Genomic DNA, 17163 nt, shown 5'->3' on the forward strand with positions numbered 1-17163 from the left:
GATCCTGAGAGAAGGGGCTGGACCTGATGCCTTCATGGTCATCTAAGAAGCTCAGATCTCTCACAACTCAAAGTGAAAACTTGCACATACAGTGCCATGAGAAAGTGTTTTCCTCCTTCCAGATCATCAAACAAATTTTCATATTGGACAATAAAAACCTGAATAAATACAAAATGCAGTTTTTCATTGATGATCAAATGTATTAAGAAAAATGTGGCAAACACTTTAAGAAAAGTTACATTTGATCATCAATTGAAAAAAAAAACATGTATTGCTTATAATACTTATTGTAGCGTTGAATATTAATTCAGACTTTACACTACTGTAAAAACATCTCTTATTTATAATATTCTAAATATAAGATAAAGGATTTCAATTTTATAACGTCCATTATTCCTGATGTATTGTAGGCTAATCAAGTTCCCTTCTCATTATAAGATGCAACATTCCTGTACATACCATGTCTATATACATATATATTTGTATGATTCGAAGATTAGAACGTGATTTAGTTATAGGTGTAGTAGTCATAATTTATTAATCAATGTTATTATTTGATGATTATTATGCCTACCATTATACCTTTCCCAAATTTCCGACAGGACCTGAAGGTGACTTCTGAGATTATTTAACCTCGGCTTGCATCAAAGGGCAAAAATCAATCACAGCAAAGGCAATTTTTGTACTTGATGTTTTACAGCTAACTTCTCTATTACAAATATATATTATTAACAGCAAGTCTTATTATATTGTTGTTCATTTCATAAACCAGCCTCACTTTATAGGTTCCCACTAGAAAATTATCATAAAGAAATACATCAACAAATGCCAGATACCTGTGTACCTGCTAGAGTGTTAAACGCATTTAGTTTGCTGCTTACAAATGCTAAAGAGAGGTAAGTTTAAATATGGAAAGATATCCTCTCAGCAAATATTTCACCATAGCATTGTAAAACACAGTTCTGTTAACATGTGAGATTAAAAACTACACCCTCATACACAGTTTTTTTAGACATTTCGAAAATTCAACAATTTAACAATAATATATATATATATATATATATATATATATATATATATATATATACATATATATATATATATAAAATAGTAAAGATTGACAGCAGTTTGTTTACAAAGTTCACAATTTAAGCCTGACAAGCTACTAAGTTTAATGTGCTCCCAGCTATATGTAAGTCAACGACATCCAGAAATGAGTATGTGCTAAGAAAAACATGTGCAGACCACACAGCACAGAACACATAAAGGACTCCTTTAGCGAAGCCAGTGACTCTCACCTAACTGCTGGACCTTTGAAAGGAGAGGGAAATTTCCATTTGCTGCTATTTTCCTTATGTGTTTGCATGGCAGTACCACTGGAATAACAACTGAATTATGGAAACTGCAATGGTATACATAGTACTTTGCAACTTGCGCAGAGATGGTGGTAAAAATGTCATGACATATTGTGAGGTTGTAACTGATGCTGCCAAACGTAACAGAAAATCTTCAAGCAAACACCAAAATCAAGGCTATTATGAAACTCAAGTTGTTACTTGAAGCCTGAGAAGCTTTTTGATCTTTTCTCTATGATCTATACAAAGCAAACAAACCAGTTACATTTCTTGCAATGCTGAAAACAGCAAAAAGGTCCATTAATCATTATTAGAAAAATGATCTTAATGAAAACATTCATAGTGGAGGCAGCAGATCAGTCTCTGTTTTTGACCTTCTTCATAAGAAGCACCAGATTCATACATTCTTAGAAGATGTTCTAAATTACATTCTCAGAATTTACATGTTTTTCAAATGCTCATATAGCTAAAATTTTGATTTTGAGGTTAAATTCAGATGTATTGGTAAAATTGCACCGTATGCAAATTAATAAATTCATTACTAATGAATAAATGCAGAGTGGTTTATAAACACATAGTGAAAGAAAAAGGTGAATTAAGAGGAAACACTCACTCCCCCAAGCAGTCTAGGCCTACTGCAGCGTAACTAAAGGGGGATTCAGGGTAACCTGATCCAACTGTAACTATATGCTTCAGCAAAAAGAAAAGTCTTAAGCCTAACCTTAAAAGTAGAGCAAATTTTTGTCTCTGGAACCCAAACTGGGAGAAATATGTTCTCTTTCCAGTACCCTTTCTGTACACATTTTGGATGAACTGAAGGCTTTTAGAACAGCCCGATAATAATGGTCCATAGCAGTCTAGCTTAGAAGTAATAAATGCATGAACCAATTTTTCAGCATCACTCTGATTCAGGATGTTTCTAATTTTGGAGATATTGCACAAATGCATGAAAGCAGTCCTAATATTTGTTTAATATGCACATTGAACTGTATTCTGGTCAAAAATAACTCCAGGATTCCTCACATTGTTACTGGGGGCCAAGGTCGTGTCATCCAAGGTAACTGGTTTGACACAGTTTTTGGGGCTGATTACAGTAATCTCACTTTTTATCTGAATTTAGACGCAGTTTCAGTCAAATTTGAAAGTGTCAGTTTTGGAGCAAGGGTTACTTTCTTGGTCGCCACCCTTTTGTCCATGGTGAAAAATCACTTGCTGCGGACAGTGACATTGGTGTTCCAGCATTTCGTGGCAGGGTTAAGCATTGGTGGTTCCTGAAAATCATTTGAGGCTGACAGTCTACCAGACCTTGGCAAAGTGGAGACACATTCAAAACACTCGTATTTATGTGCAGTTGTTTGAACTAGAAATGGCTCCAAGACACCTTCCCAACTTGTGTAAATCTACAATTCTGCTTGTTAGATCTTCACCTTAAGGTATTATGACATCTATGCCCATAATGAGTGTATGTAAACTTCTGAGTTTTACATGATAAAGGTTTAAGCACCAAAAAGTTTAGTGCAAATAACAGGACAGTGACTTGAAGGTAAAAATGAAGGTATGCATGACAATATCAGCCAGTGTTAAATGTACTGTTTTAGTATTGAATTTCCAATCATCCCATTTCTTTCAAGTTTAAATTGCTAATTTGTTCTTCTTGGTTCATGGCACAATATTGTACTAAAACGATGCAATGATCATTACTTTTTGGCAGCATAAGAAACAGAAATTAACCTACAGTTGAGTAATATAAAGTGTGCCATTTATCCCGAACATATAGGATTTAAAGGTTTAAAGAATGGAGTCCCAGAGAAAATGCTTTGTAACATTTTTATTTAAATAAGCTCATCTGACTAAAACGCCAGAATCAACACCAAGTTAGAAAACATTCAAATAAAAATAATAATCCACGACAGAAATAGCTAATCATGATACATCTTTACATTCAAATATTTAACAACAGTAACGATACAGATTATTATTCCTCACACACTTTCATTCTTTAACATACACAGGCATACACACACACACAGGCACACACACACATACTTATTTAAAGCCACAGGTTTATCCCTCTAAAGTCAGTGTGTATGTACGAGATGTTATGCTACATGTCATTGATTTGGACATACAAGGAATAAATAAATGTTGGCAACAGACTACAAAGTCATTCCTAAGTTTCTACTGGCATGAAGCTAAACTTCGTTCACCCTTCAGTGGTTTGCTGTTGTCATGTTGAATCAATACTTTACGTAAGAAGATCACAGCATTGGCACACACATGTTAAACGTTCACTTACAGAAACGACATTATCTGTGTTTTTGCATGTCTGCTTGCTACATTTTATTTGTGGTTTATCCCTCCAAAGGATGCTGCATTATTTTTTTTATTGCGTTTTTCCCCATATCTGGTGAGCACAATGGAAACATCGTGAATGCTTTTATTTATCATTAAGCAATTTTGTTCAAGCAAAGCTGCAATGCATTACCAGCCAGCAACAGCATAACTCTGGCAGCAAGAGAGGCAGACACGATGCTAACTGTAATGGATCACCGACCCTACACACTGGAGCAAATTAGTATTGGTGGTTGTATGTAAGGCAGGAAAAACACATTAAATACAACATCAGCACGGTGGAAAATGCACGTGTTAACGTGAATGGGCCATGCAAAAACACTGAAACACATTTTACTCGAGAAAATGTGTACGTTTATAATGTGCTGACACACACAAACACGTATTTAGTGTGCAAATAGGGTTTGCACACAGTGACAGAAAACCCATCCTGACAAATCCCAACTGTTAGTATGAAAAAAATGGTACGTTTCTAATAGTTTGCGTGTTCACAGTGGCCCACTCAGAAGTAGTCTCTTCTCCTTGAATCATCACTGATGAAAGATGGGTTCCATTGGGCTGGGTAGATGCATGAATGGCGAGAGCCTGGGAGACCCGGGAAGGGGTACAGGCCATTTCTGTCCAGGTCTGAGTTACGCAAGGCAGGCTGAGGGAAATAACAGAAGAAACAAAAAAAGGACTTTATTATCAACCACACACACAGAGAAACGAAGCCTTAACTTAAACAAGAGACAGAGATATGTGAGAAGCGAGAAATGACATGTTCCCTTACAGAGTAGTAGATATCAGTCATCTGTAGCAGGTTTTTTGTGCTTCCGTTCTCTTGCATCTCTATTGTCTCTCTCCCCCACTCCATGGATATCCGGTTATTTTTAGGGAAGTCTGCGTACGGGGACATCTGCAAGTCTCCACTTTTAAAGATGATCTTATTGATGTCATTTTTGTCTTTCCTGAAAGATTCCACATTGAAAAAACTTAAACTTGATGGGTTTTTGTTTATAAATATAGCCTGTATATAAAAGATGGATGTAGCCACCATGATGGAAGTCTCTACTTGAGTATTTTTCCTTTTTTTTTTAAAACTCAGATGTCATGAGGATCTAGTATTCCCTGAATTTTGTGCTTTTCTGACTCTAAATGGGGCCATTTAGATGTCTTCACCACAAATTCATCAAGAGTATACCTGCTGAGGTTATAAATTGAGCAGAAAGACCTTTTGACTTCTACAGACTTTTTGCAATAGGAGGCCTCACCTCCTATTAATCATTAAAAGAGTGTTATTTTATGGCACTTCCACATTAAGCCCATCTTTTACATACAGATTGGGTTTATAATATAAAATAATATTATCGGGCAATATTCATTACATTTACTTTCTTGAATTAACAATAAAGCAAACTTACTTGCAGCAAGTGACAATGAGAGCAATGACAAGGATGAGGAGCAGGGCGCCCCCTGCAGGTGACACTACCACTGCAATCAGCTTGTAAACTGCAATTGCAAATAGAAACACCGTAAATATTATTCTTATTACAGTTAAAAAATAACACAAAATTACACTTAAGAAATTTAGCACATTTAAAGATATAAGAAATTCTATTTAAGATGAATATGATCGGTGGGCTTCACTTACAATTTCCACAGTTGAATCCTCCAAAACCAAACATGCATCTGAAATAAAGAAATGGAACCTTCAGTTGCCTTGAATATTTTCAGAAAACAGTACTGACAAGAAACAAAAGGAAGCAAACTTACGGGACACAGGTGCCATTTTCTAGTTTTAAGCCATCTCCACATTCTGAAACAAGACATTTTGTTCAGTGACTTGAAAGAACACAGTTTGGTAAGTAGGTTTCAAAGGCCTGGCCAGTGCTGTTTTATTCATTTTTGGCTTCCTCAGTCAAATTCTCATATAACGTGTAGCAGTCAAATTTTAGGGGAAACTGGAGATATTTTGAGACATTAATTTCCTTGATTTAACTTTTTCATTTGACTTCTCTCAGGTTGGTGACTCAAACAAAAATGCACATGTGGCAACATGTAAATAAAGAAGAGCTTACCTAAGCAGTACAAATCGTCAGGATTGTGTTTGTAGTATCCCTCACGGCACTGGCAGCACGCGATACCACTGGTGTCCGTGCAGCTGGAGCGCTCTTCATCACACTGGGTTTTCTGAGCCGCACAAAGACTCTCCGCTGGAACACAGTGCGGGCAGAATTAATCTCAGCTATAAAAATCTGATCATAAAACACAATTTTTGTTAATAGTTCCCCTTTGTTTCATTGAAAAATGAATAATTTTGACATGCAGAGCTTGTACAGTATATTTTAGCATTTAGAGGCACAGCACCAGTGTCCTGTGACATGATTATACAATTACCGGTAGTGTCATGTTGTGAAATGAAGCTGTTATATGATGCTTTGAAGTTTCTGGCTTATACACATGCAAAGCTTTTTACATATATATCACGCCACAGTTCATTAAATGTTTTTATGGCTAAATTCTGCCCTCTGGTGGTTGAAATGAGACTGCCCTAAATAAAGTTTACAATAAGACGTGTTCACACGTCTTATTGTAAACATCATTATTGTGTTTCTGTTGCATCAATAGAACTTCGTTTTGAGGCAGCTGAAGTTGCAGATGTTGCAGACTTTGTAAAGTTACTTTGATGTTAACAAAGTTTTACACGACAGGGCACTTAGATCATCCAACCATAGGCTCCTAGCACAACCTAGGACTCGAATGAAGTCGAGAGGCGACCGGGCCTTTGCATCCGTGGCACCCAGACTCTGGAATAACCTCCCCGTTCATATTCGCACTGCCGAGTCTATCCAGTCTTTTAAATTACGTCTTAAAACTTGTTTTTTTACTTTGGCTTTTGATTCTGTCTAGTTGGCTGTTTTAGCTTGTTGCGTTGTTACCTATTGTTTGTTGTCCTCTTCTATTGTTTGTTTTAACTGTCTCATGTTTTTATTGACTGTGAAGCACTATGGTCAACACTGTTGTTTTTAATATGTGCTATATAAATAAATTTTGATTTGATTTGATTTGAAGAGCAGTTGGAAAAACGATTTAATTAATTAAAACAAACACAGTTAATGATTTCCACTGAGATTTCTGGCTATCACACTCACCGTGGTAAGTGAGCTTGTATTTCAGGACCACCTGGCAGTGGGCTAATGCGGAGCTGCAGGTTTTGAGAGACATCTGGATTCTGTTGTTGACCTCAGTGGTTGTCACATTAGCGGAGGTGGAAAACGTGTTAGCAACCATGACACTAACACCATCCTTCTCTCTATGGGGAGGAGATCTGAGGTCAATATGGAGAATTTGTTGGTGTTGTAAATAACAAGAAAACAAGGTTCTAATAGATAAGAGAGATCCCTTTTAACTAGCTAAGTTTTAGCATCATCAAAAGAAGAAGAAGAAGAAATGTCAAAAATGCAGATCTTTGAAGTAGAATGACGAAAAACTGAGAAACAAGTAGACTTGCACTGGAAACATTACCTTATAGGATTGTAATTGAAAGATTCGTTTTTTCTGAGGTTACTAACAATAATTACAACCACTTTCTTTAATTGCATATTTTAAATATATATCAAAAAATACAGAAAATGTGCAGAAATTCAATGCAAAAACGTACTGCTTGGTCACTGTTGAGCGCCTGTAACCTGGGTAGTCAGAGAGTGAAACATTGAACTGCAGGAAAGACAAAAACAGGAGCATGTATAAGATATAATGCACGTAAGCTTAGTGAAGCACAGAATATGCAGTGACGCGAACTGCCTCTCACCAGCTTGATGATCTGTCTTTGGATATCAGAGTTATGTAGTGATCCGTTGGCACTGATAGTGCAGAGAAATGTCTTAGCTATTAAGGGGGGAAAACAGTGTGAATTAAAAAACATAAAAGGCCTCTGAGAAAATAACTTTGACTGGAGAAAAAAACAAACTCTAATGTCCTTTTTCTTTACCTCGGCTGCATGTGCGTCCATCTTCAAGGTCAAAGCCCAGCGGGCATTCACAGCTGAATGAGCCATTCGTGTTAACGCACGTGGAGCCTTTGGGGCAGGGTTCTTGCTTTTGCTTACACTCATCAATATCTAAACACACAGGTGTAACAATATTATATTTGGGAAGGATTTCACCAAACTTTTACACCCTTATCACACTCTCTAAAAAGGGGTTGATGCAACATTTCATGCATTTTGTTTTTTGAAAGACAAAACATGGAAAAACACACATAGTACCAATATTGTTTTTAAACTGTTGGGTAGAAGAGCAGAAGAGCTCACCCTTGTTGCAGGTCCGTCCCGTCCATCCTTGCTGACAGCTACACCTGAACGCATCCGGTTCATCACCCATACAAATCCCTTCATTGTTACAAGGGTTGGACACACAGGGGTTTCCTAAAATTTACGAGTAGATAGAGGGTGTGTTAGCATTAATCAGGGAAAATAGCATCCTTAAAAAAGCTTCGGTTTGACCTTTTAGGGCATGCGGTTTCACTCTGACCTGTCATCCATCCTCCTATGTGCAGTTTTATCTCTGTTATGCAAAGTCTATTATATTTGATAGATGATTTTTTGAGACTTCTACAACTAATTTCCATATTTTTCTGCTTCTGTAAAAGATTCATTGTTCCAAGTAGTGAATTCATCCAATCAGAAAGAAAGATCAGTGCAGAATACCAGACCCATTCACTGGGAGCGGCACGTTAAAAGCATTTCACACAAGTGCATCACTTGAAAATTCATCAGCAAATTCTTGAGACAAGAGAGAACAAATCCGTTTAACAGCATCTCATTGTGAAGAAGAGTCCAAGTTATGTGTATTCATCATTGTTATGTCAGTGGTACTTTTTATTTTATTGCTTAGGACGGCTGCAATCCTCTAACTGCCACCACAGAAAAGTAAAGACTGCTTTTCAGTAAATTAATCTGTCAATAAATTAAGGTTGAACTCTTTTTTGCTTTATTGCAACATGCAAGAAATCAGCTAATGCCATCTACTCAGATTATTAGTCACGTTCATGACCAGGAAGCACAGTGTTTGGGGAATATTAGAACCTGTGATACGCTGAATCGTTATTGCACAATCCTCTATTAGTTATAGTAAGAAGAAAACATGCAAATATGAAGAGCAACTCATACAAGAACACGATAAACACACATTTCTGCTCTGAAAACTGAATAATAAGTCCCGTCATTTGAAGAGAAAGAAGCTGACTAACTCACTTGGAGGTGGAGGTGGTGGTGGTGGACTGGTGTGCTGAAAATCAGGGGGTGGTGTTGTGACCGCCAGCTCTGTAGGACCTCTGTCTGTCTGATTCCTAGTGGTGTGCAGAGCTTCCGTACTCTTGGTTGGGGTACTGTGGGTGTAGGTTGTAGTGATGGACTTGCTGTGAGCTGTGGTGACTCTGCTAGTTCCCGTGCTTGTTTCGATCTGCAGGGTGGTGACATTAGTGGGGTCAGACATCCCAGTCACGGGGCCCTCCGTGTGCCTGGGTGGCGCACGTTGGGTCGGTTGCGCTGCCAGAGTGGAGGCTACCGTGGAGGACGAACTGTATAGGACAGTGGCACTGGTAGGGGACTGTAGAGGAGAGCTAGTCACGGTGCTAGTCAACCTTGCGGATGAAGTTGGAACTAGAGGAGGTGTGGTAATAGCCTCAGTGGAGGTTGTGGTGCTGGTGGTGGTGCTGAAAGCGGTTGATATGATAGGGTTTTCTTCTGTTATCTGCGATCTGACGAAGAGAAAAATTAAACCTCAAGTCAAATGAAATCAAGTTCTGCTTCTACCTTCTTTAAAGGTACAGACTTTAAAAACTTCAAATTATTATTAATATTCATCAATATTCTTTTTTTTAGCATACCTTTCTGTAACAGTGGCAGGTGAGGTGGTGAGGAAGACGTTAGTACCCAGTGGTGGCATATCTGTCAGAGACTGATTTGTTTCAGACGTACTACTACTGACAGTAGAGGGCACTGCAGTCAGACCCAAGTCGACATTTCCCTCTCTGGTCTGCGATGAAAGCCCCTCAGTGCCACTCTGAGTGCTAGAACTGTGGTCTCCAGTTGAAAACTCTGTAGACGCTCCAGAACTAGAGCCCAAGCCTTGCTCTGTTCCTGAAATATTGGTGGGACCTCCTGCAGGTGAGGTGAAAGGAGGCGTAGAGGAAAATGACATTTGAGATTGGTCAGTGCTGGGCTCTGTCACCCTGATAGATGACGTTGAGTCAGACGGCTCTTCTGATGTCGACGTGTGCTGTTGTTCGGTGGCATTGGGATGTCCAGTAATACTCTGGGTTCCACTGGAACTTGCTGGGCTCCCAGTTTCTGAAAACACTCCTTTGAACGAGTCGGTCACGTCCCTTCCAGTAATCCCTGTGGACGGGGCACTGTGGGTGTAGTTCTCAGTCTCTGTCGACTTAGGAGAAATACCCCAAGTGGAAGGAGGCTGACGGGAGTTGGAGTCTTCTGTAAAGGCAGATGAGGTGGTGTTGCTGGAGGAGGAGGTAACAGACAGCAAGGTCCTCTCCCCAGCTCGGCTGGTGGTGGTGTAGGTGCTGTCGGTGAGGACGTCTGTGTGGGAGGCTGTGGCATCCCCCATTTGGAGAGTAGTGTCTGGGTTGTCTTGGAGTAGGTGGCCCTCCTCTGTAAACACCTGGGGCCTATCCTCCTCTGACACAACATAAGAGATACCTGGCGTCTTGTCTGTGTAAGTCATGTCCTTCCAGTCCCTGCTGCTGCTGCTGCTGTCCTTCCAGTCCCTGCTGTTGCTGCTGCTGCTGCTGCTGGTGGTGGTGCTGCTGCTGGTGCTGCTGCTGGTGCTGCTGCTGCTGTCCTTCCAGTCCCTGCTGTTGCTGCTGCTGCTGCTGCTGATGCTGCTGTCCTTCCAGTCCCTGCTGTTGCTGCTGCTGCTGCTGGTGCTGCTGCTGGTGCTGCTGCTGCTGCTGTCCTTCCAGTCCCTGCTGTTGCTGCTGCTGCTGGCCTCAGTGGCAGTTACAAAGTTGGAGGTAAGTGGCTCAGTAGACAGTGGATTTGCAGTCTCTATAGACCCACTGCTTGTTTCTGTAATGGACTGTGTCTGGTCTGTGCCTAGGAATAGAGAAAAAGATCACATTAGTAAATATTCACCAATATAAAATCATACACTTTTGAATCAGTTATGAACATTTTTAAAGATTTTCTATCATTAAGGAGGTCCAGTTAAGGCATGTTAAAATGTTACTTTAACTTCCTAGGACCTGGTGTCCACATATGTGAACATCACATTTTGGGTTATTTAGACTAAAATACTCAATTTTGCTCTACAAGGGCCTGATATCCACTTACGAGGACATTATACTGTAACTGTTCTATCGAAATTTTAAACGAATATCCTCATATGTGGCTCTCATTTTTCTTAGAAACAAAAATCAGGTAAAAAAAAAAAAATCTGGTAATTCTTTGTTTTTACATTCATCAGGTCCCAATATGCCCAAATATCAAAGAGAAAGTAAAAATGCATGCCGTGGAAGAGTTCGGGTCTTAGGAGGTTAAATCAGGGGTGTTAAATATAAGGCCTGGGGGCCAGAATGACTTCAATTTGGCATAAACCTTGGACTTTTGACTGTATTTGTACAAGTTTTACAGCTTTTCCTACTGATAAAAACCTATCCCAACAACAAAGTAATTAATTACTAGAGTTAAAATTAGGACAATAAAATTACAAAAAGTTATTTTTTCACCAATAACTATTGAAATTCCAGGGCTGTATGCAGCCCACCATGTAAAATGAGTTTGACATCCCTGTTTTAAATGATCTGGTAGTGATTTATTGGTAGTCACTGGACAAAATGAAGTCTGTTGTGCCACATACGCCAACTCTTGAGAAATGAATATGCACTGGCTTTCTCCTTTTCTACCATATACAGCTGGTAACTTCATGAAATTTGGCTTTGCACTGCTGCAGCCACCTAAAAATTTAAAGGCAATCTTTTTTTAAATATATACCAGCATCCTTCATCACTAGACTCAAAAGAGTGTTGCTGTACTCGCCTATATGTTGTACTTTACCTCCACCAGAGGGTGTTATCCCCGTCTCGCCTGTACAGTCTATAGTCAGAGACAAAATGCTGTCAGAATTTAACTTGCAGCATGGGCAATGCTTTTGGGTGGAGAACAACTGGCAGCCAACTTGTCTACTCTAACAATGGCTTGAAGTCCTAAATATGGTGGGGACTGTCTCTGTTGGGAATCAGCCATTTCCTTCCTAAAGCTGAGCGAGCACAAGGAACTGGCAGAAAGCTGTCACAGTGGATCTGGGTGTGTGCTCATATTCAGTCTTTTTTAGTCTGTGTGAAAACTGCTAAGTCATAAAAACTCCCAAAACACTACCACTAAAGGGGAAGAGAATGACTTTTAAAGTAGTCATTTAAACACTTTTTTTCCCCCCAGGCATGTCCTTTTTACAGCTGACAGTAGAGCTAGAAAGGAACCAACAGCAGAGAGCAAGCGGGATGACATCCAGCAAAGTCTCCAGCTTGAATAATTCTCGCAAGGTTACAGTTTCCAAACATCCAAGATAATCTGAGCTTGTCCAGCACCTCTGGCCACATGTAAATAATTCATGTTCAACACATGTCAAACATTTCAGCATTCAGTTATCTATTTACACATCCAACACACGGGGGCTTAAAATTATTTTTAGCACCAACTGCTTGATAAGATGACAGCTGAACTGGGTTTCCATGTTTGTTACTGACTTTGCCTGCTGCTTGGCAGCGGTTAAACCTTTGTTTCCCTTGCAGAAAATACACTCAAAGGATTGCCTATTTTGGGAGCAGGTAGGTTTTTTCCCCCCATTTGAGAATGTTTTGATTCTGAAAAGCTTAGAGTTGCTCAACTTGAATCCCAAAGATGGATAGAAGAGTTAAAGCATCAGAAGTACTTAAGCAATGTGAGACAGATAGGGATAAAGAGTGAGAGAGGTCTTTTTTTGCCTATCTTTGTGCAGTGCTGTCTTACAGCTTATCTGGCTGCTGTCCTGGACTGGAACAACACCACTCTTGAGATGAGTGTCAGTGCCACCAGCAGACAACATCCAGAACCAATGAAAGGGAGGGTTCAACAGCTAAACAGCCAGTCCACTGGGAGTCTAAGGGGAGAACTGGGCCACCAGACTCTATTTTTCCCTCTCACTTCCTCTGCATGTGTCTCTCTTATTATTTCATTTTCTCTCTCTGGATACCGTCTGGGCAACAAAACTCAGACAGGAACGTGGTGTTGGCAGCAAATGACAGACACTCCCAGATCCTCAGCTACTATCTATCTCTTAACTGTTAACACAGTTGTAACTGCAGTCTTTTAACATCCGTTCCACTTCAGAAGCTCTATGGCTCGCATATTAATTCAAGCAAATGAAATGCCTTTTGCATATTAAAGACCCTCAGATGACACCACAGTAGTGCTTTGAATAGACTGGCTTATACTCATTATGCAGGCCAAAGAGGGCAGCCAAGATGATCTTGCTAGGGTCATTGAATAAACATTAAGTGAGGAAAGTGAATCATTTCAGCCTCATCTTTCCTTTGCAGCATCTACGAAAATCCTGAACTTTATTTATACTGCAAAATGGAAGTGTGTGCAACTTTAAGAATCAAGAATTTTATCAACATAATGATTAAAAATATCTCTTAAATTCAAAGAAGCACGTGCGCTATAGTGCAACATTTGAGGTATCCTATTACCATGGAGACAAATCTTTTAAGTGTTTATTACATAGTGTGTAATTTCTGATTCTTACTTTGTACACTATATATAGTAGTTTATATAGTAATTAAGCAAAAGTTGCATTTGTAGTTGTAAAGTTGAAAGTTTGTTGAAGTTTAAGGGCAAAACTATCAAAATAAAATGACGTAGTCATCGGTCCAGCCATTACTGGATGTTTTATGGTACATTATTATGCGTGATACTGGCTGTGATATTAAATATTATTTTCACATATGCCCCAGCATCAAAACCCTCCTTCTTCCTGCTGGCAGGAGTGTAGCTTAAACCAGCTGTGGTAGAGAAGAAATGTTCTTCCAGCACAGCAGCGTTATGCCTAAACCCTTCATTTAAGGGATAAGAGTATTATCGGCTCTGCAAAGTAGAAATATCAGAAGTTAAAGTCCTTTCTCTATCTTTTATTGCTTTGAGTCAGTATGGCAATAATTCAGGAATTTTATGAGGCATGCTTTTCTTCTTATAGTACGATGGATGATGTTTGGCTTTGTGCACAGGAAATCAGACCCAAATTCTAGTTCTTTCATCCAAACTTCTGAAGGTAGTCATGGAGTGCTTAGGATGTGGATTCCCTCCTCCTCTTGCACCAAATGCTCTAAATACTTCAACTGCAGGTTCCTCTGTATTAGTAACGTCTCTCCCAAGCAAAAAGTAGCACGCTTCAGCTCTCATGCTCTCATTCCTGTCCAGACGAACTGCATGTTTAGGATTGTTTAATACTGCAGCATAAATGAGTGTCATACAGCAGTTTAACCACTGGATGCTCGGGTCCAGGTGGGTATAAGCCGATGAACAAATGTTACGGCTTTCAACACCTCCTGCTAAACAGGAAGCCAGCACCTGTAGTATTACATCAAGTTCGAATGCAGATAAGATGTGACGAGTGATAACCTCGTCAGTAGATTATCCAGTGTTTACTAAGCATTGAGCGAATGCATCTGTTCTGATAACCTCGTCAATTTTTAAAGCTGTCACAGTTCATGGCAAATACTCTGTTTACCTACAGTGGTGAGACTTGAACTTGTGTAATGGTCTGAAGGAGCTCCAGGAGTTGAATATGAGCCCCAAACTATTAGCTTTAGGGCCTCATTCCTGATAACACTAATCTCAAGATCTTTGGGTTTTGAACCAGTGGTTGTACACAACAGGGAACTTGAAATGAAAGTAAATGTGGTAAAATAGTTTTTGTTTTTTAAACCGTTATAACACCAGTCAATAGATATACATTACTTCAGCTCCATACTGTTTGCCGTTGGCAAAGCAGCATATGAAAATTAATTCTAGCAGCCTTTCTAAACACAATTTCACAAAATACATATAAATATAAGTGTGTGAATGTGTGTTTGAATGGGTGGATGACTGAATGTAGTGTAAAGTGCTTTGGGGTCCATAGGGACTAAGTAAAGCGCTATACAAATACAGGCCATTTACTATTTACCAAATACCATTTCTTAAAGTGGGAAAAGCATCTAACTTGCATGTGTGTAAAAGTTTTGATGGTCATAAACACATCTACAAGAGCCATTTCAGGATGGGATTAGAAAATAGGCTTTGGGACAGTTATAGTGAGGCATATTTCTGGAATACTGCACACCTGGCTAAACCTGGCACACATGCACGATGAAACTAAGCACGTGTTATTATTTCATTTTCAAAAATAAAACAATACACAACACAGTCACAAATAACCGAAATGGAAACTTTGTGTTTAGACATTTTTCTTTTAAAATCATACTTGTCAATAATAGAAGACCACTAACTTACAAAATAATGTTGGAGGATCTCAAATGAACTTTTATGGATCCTTTTTTGTTACCTCACTTCAACAGGCCGAAATGAAAAGGAGATCTTTTCAATCATTGTGCAGCACTTGCCACTGCAGGCCTCACACTCGGAGCTCTTACCGAAGTTTCCAGCAGTAGCAGCGTGAGTTTCTGCAGCGTGCCTGAGCAGGAGGTTTCTCTGTGATGGTGTTAAAGTCTCGCTGGAGTATGAATTTGAAGTTGCGCTGTTTTCCATGCTTCTGACTTCATCCGTGGCCACCGAGTCATCCAGTGCTGGAGTTGCCGTATTCGTGCTGTTGTTACTGGGGGTCCCAGCCCGGAGGGGCCCCGGCAGACCCAGATGGAGGACCAGAAGAGACAAACCGAGGACGTGATTCAAAAACCACGTTTCCATGATTTTTTCAAGACCCCCCAAAACGGTCGCCGATAGTTTCCGTGAAGTCGAGTGAATGTCGGAGAGTCTCCCGGGGACACCATGGGAGGAGCGCTTCGGCGTTTAGTGAAGTTTTAATGGGAAATGAATAAATCCTGGTAAAGGTCCGGAGGAGATCCGCAGCTCAGACGGCGGGGAGCGGAAGATAACAGAGCCGAGGCAGCAGCCTGTTATCTCAGCCCGGGCTCCTCCTTCTCCCCGCACACACACACACACACACACACACACACTGAGAGTCCCGTTACTGAGCCCAGTAGCGCCTGTGTTGTCTGCAGGTGTCGGAAGCTTTGCCCATAAATACTTTCCTTTTCAAGCCACAGAAGACGTGAAGTTTTTAAGAGCTGTTAGTTACTCACATCACCGAATAATCCCTCTACTCTGAGTGTTACGGTAGCCTATCATTACCTGCTGATAATAACCTGTAATCACAGGCTATAGTTGTAAAAATCACTTCTGTTGTTATATAGAGTCTTAACCACAAAGACACCCATCTCTCTCTCTATTTTTTAAAATATTATTTTATTGTTTATTAGTTCGTATCTTGCGATTTATTTCCCCACGGAACTTTTCTTTTCATCATTCAAAACCCTCATATGTTGGCTTTCCAGTTTTCTGTTAGTGCAATCACGTCACAGCAGGTTTTAAAAAAGTGAAAAAAATCACGTGGAATTCTCTCAGTAGGTCAGTCCATCTGCTGCAAGAATCCTTGGTCTTCATGTTTACTGCTTAGTTACTCTTTTGTGACTCAGACTGTATGTTTGTAGTCATTGTCAAGCTTTAGAATGAGCTTGTATATACATATCCACAGCACATTCCACTTTTCCAGACATTAAATATTTCTATTTTAGGTAGAGCCAGACTGAACTACCGGGCAGACGTTCATGTGCTCTGGTTGGGATCAGAGGAACATCTGGGGGAATTGGAGTTCGTTTTATGGGTAGAATAACAGATAACTCTTTAGGTGACAAACATTATTTATAGCACATTTTATTCCAAGGGAAACTGTAATTAATATGTACTATTCTGCAGTTCATTTGTTCATTTTTAGGCTATTAAGCAACAAAAAAAAAAAAGAGAGAAACATGCATAAATTTGTCTTGACACATAACTGATTGTAAACATAATCAGCCTCTCAAACCAGTGCTGTGCAACACACATTGTTGGAACTTTTGCTTCAGTGACTTTGGTGGTTGGTGCAAACAAAGCAAGCAAACAAATGAAAGATTGTAATTTAATGCACTTTCACCAAACCACAATATTATTATTATTTTTTTATCTTCTGCAGACATTATGCTCTATTCTCATTCCTGCATGACACAAAGCCCAAACATCCTGTAGGTCCAAAAGTGAGTAGAGTTTAGTCCTGTCTCCATCGTGTATTTAATTCCCACTGCTCACATTTCAAGCCATTGTGCATCAACTGAAAGTCACTAACTTTTCCAACCGCACAGGGTTTCTTCTTAGTCACTGCAA

The 17163-nt window shown here is 39.6% G+C and overlaps 1 protein-coding gene across 2 annotated transcripts; it reads right to left on the reverse strand.

The window, feature by feature from the left end:
- Nucleotides 1-3168: 3168 nt before the first annotated feature.
- On the reverse strand, nucleotides 3169-15821 carry heg1 (heart development protein with EGF-like domains 1). Of its 2 annotated transcripts, none has more exons than XM_085434298.1 (14): nucleotides 15378-15821; nucleotides 9579-10803; nucleotides 8944-9449; nucleotides 8002-8115; nucleotides 7681-7809; nucleotides 7501-7577; nucleotides 7351-7406; nucleotides 6842-7002; nucleotides 5768-5902; nucleotides 5463-5505; nucleotides 5341-5378; nucleotides 5111-5198; nucleotides 4480-4657; nucleotides 3169-4353 (listed from the first exon to the last, which is right to left on the reverse strand). In XM_085434298.1, exons 1-14 carry the CDS (start codon nucleotides 15649-15651, stop codon nucleotides 4210-4212), a joined length of 3168 nt encoding a protein of 1055 aa, XP_085290424.1. In that variant the 5' UTR covers nucleotides 15652-15821; the 3' UTR covers nucleotides 3169-4209. The 2 variants fall into 2 exon arrangements, with proteins under 2 accessions (XP_085290424.1, XP_085290422.1); XM_085434296.1 differs by having other exon boundaries at nucleotides 6842-7017.
- Nucleotides 15822-17163: the final 1342 nt, after the last annotated feature.

This window comes from Copadichromis virginalis, linkage group LG16 (assembly GCF_057382275.1).
Source record: "Copadichromis virginalis isolate Kocher_CV1m ecotype Utaka linkage group LG16, C_Virginalis_male_GT1.1, whole genome shotgun sequence".
Classification (NCBI taxonomy): domain Eukaryota; kingdom Metazoa; phylum Chordata; class Actinopteri; order Cichliformes; family Cichlidae; genus Copadichromis; species Copadichromis virginalis.

Excerpts from the sequence above, each read along its gene's own strand:
- heg1 (XM_085434296.1), bottom strand. The coding sequence starts at position 15,651 with ATGGAAACGTGGTTTTTGAATCACGTCCTCGGTTTGTCTCTTCTGGTC. Across the intron at positions 8,116-8,943 it reads ACCACCACCTCCACCTCCAA|GAAACCCCTGTGTGTCCAAC; the intron begins GTGAGTTAGTCA and ends CGTAAATTTTAG. Across the intron at positions 7,407-7,500 it reads AAAGACAGATCATCAAGCTG|TTCAATGTTTCACTCTCTGA; the intron begins GTGAGAGGCAGT and ends TCTTTCCTGCAG.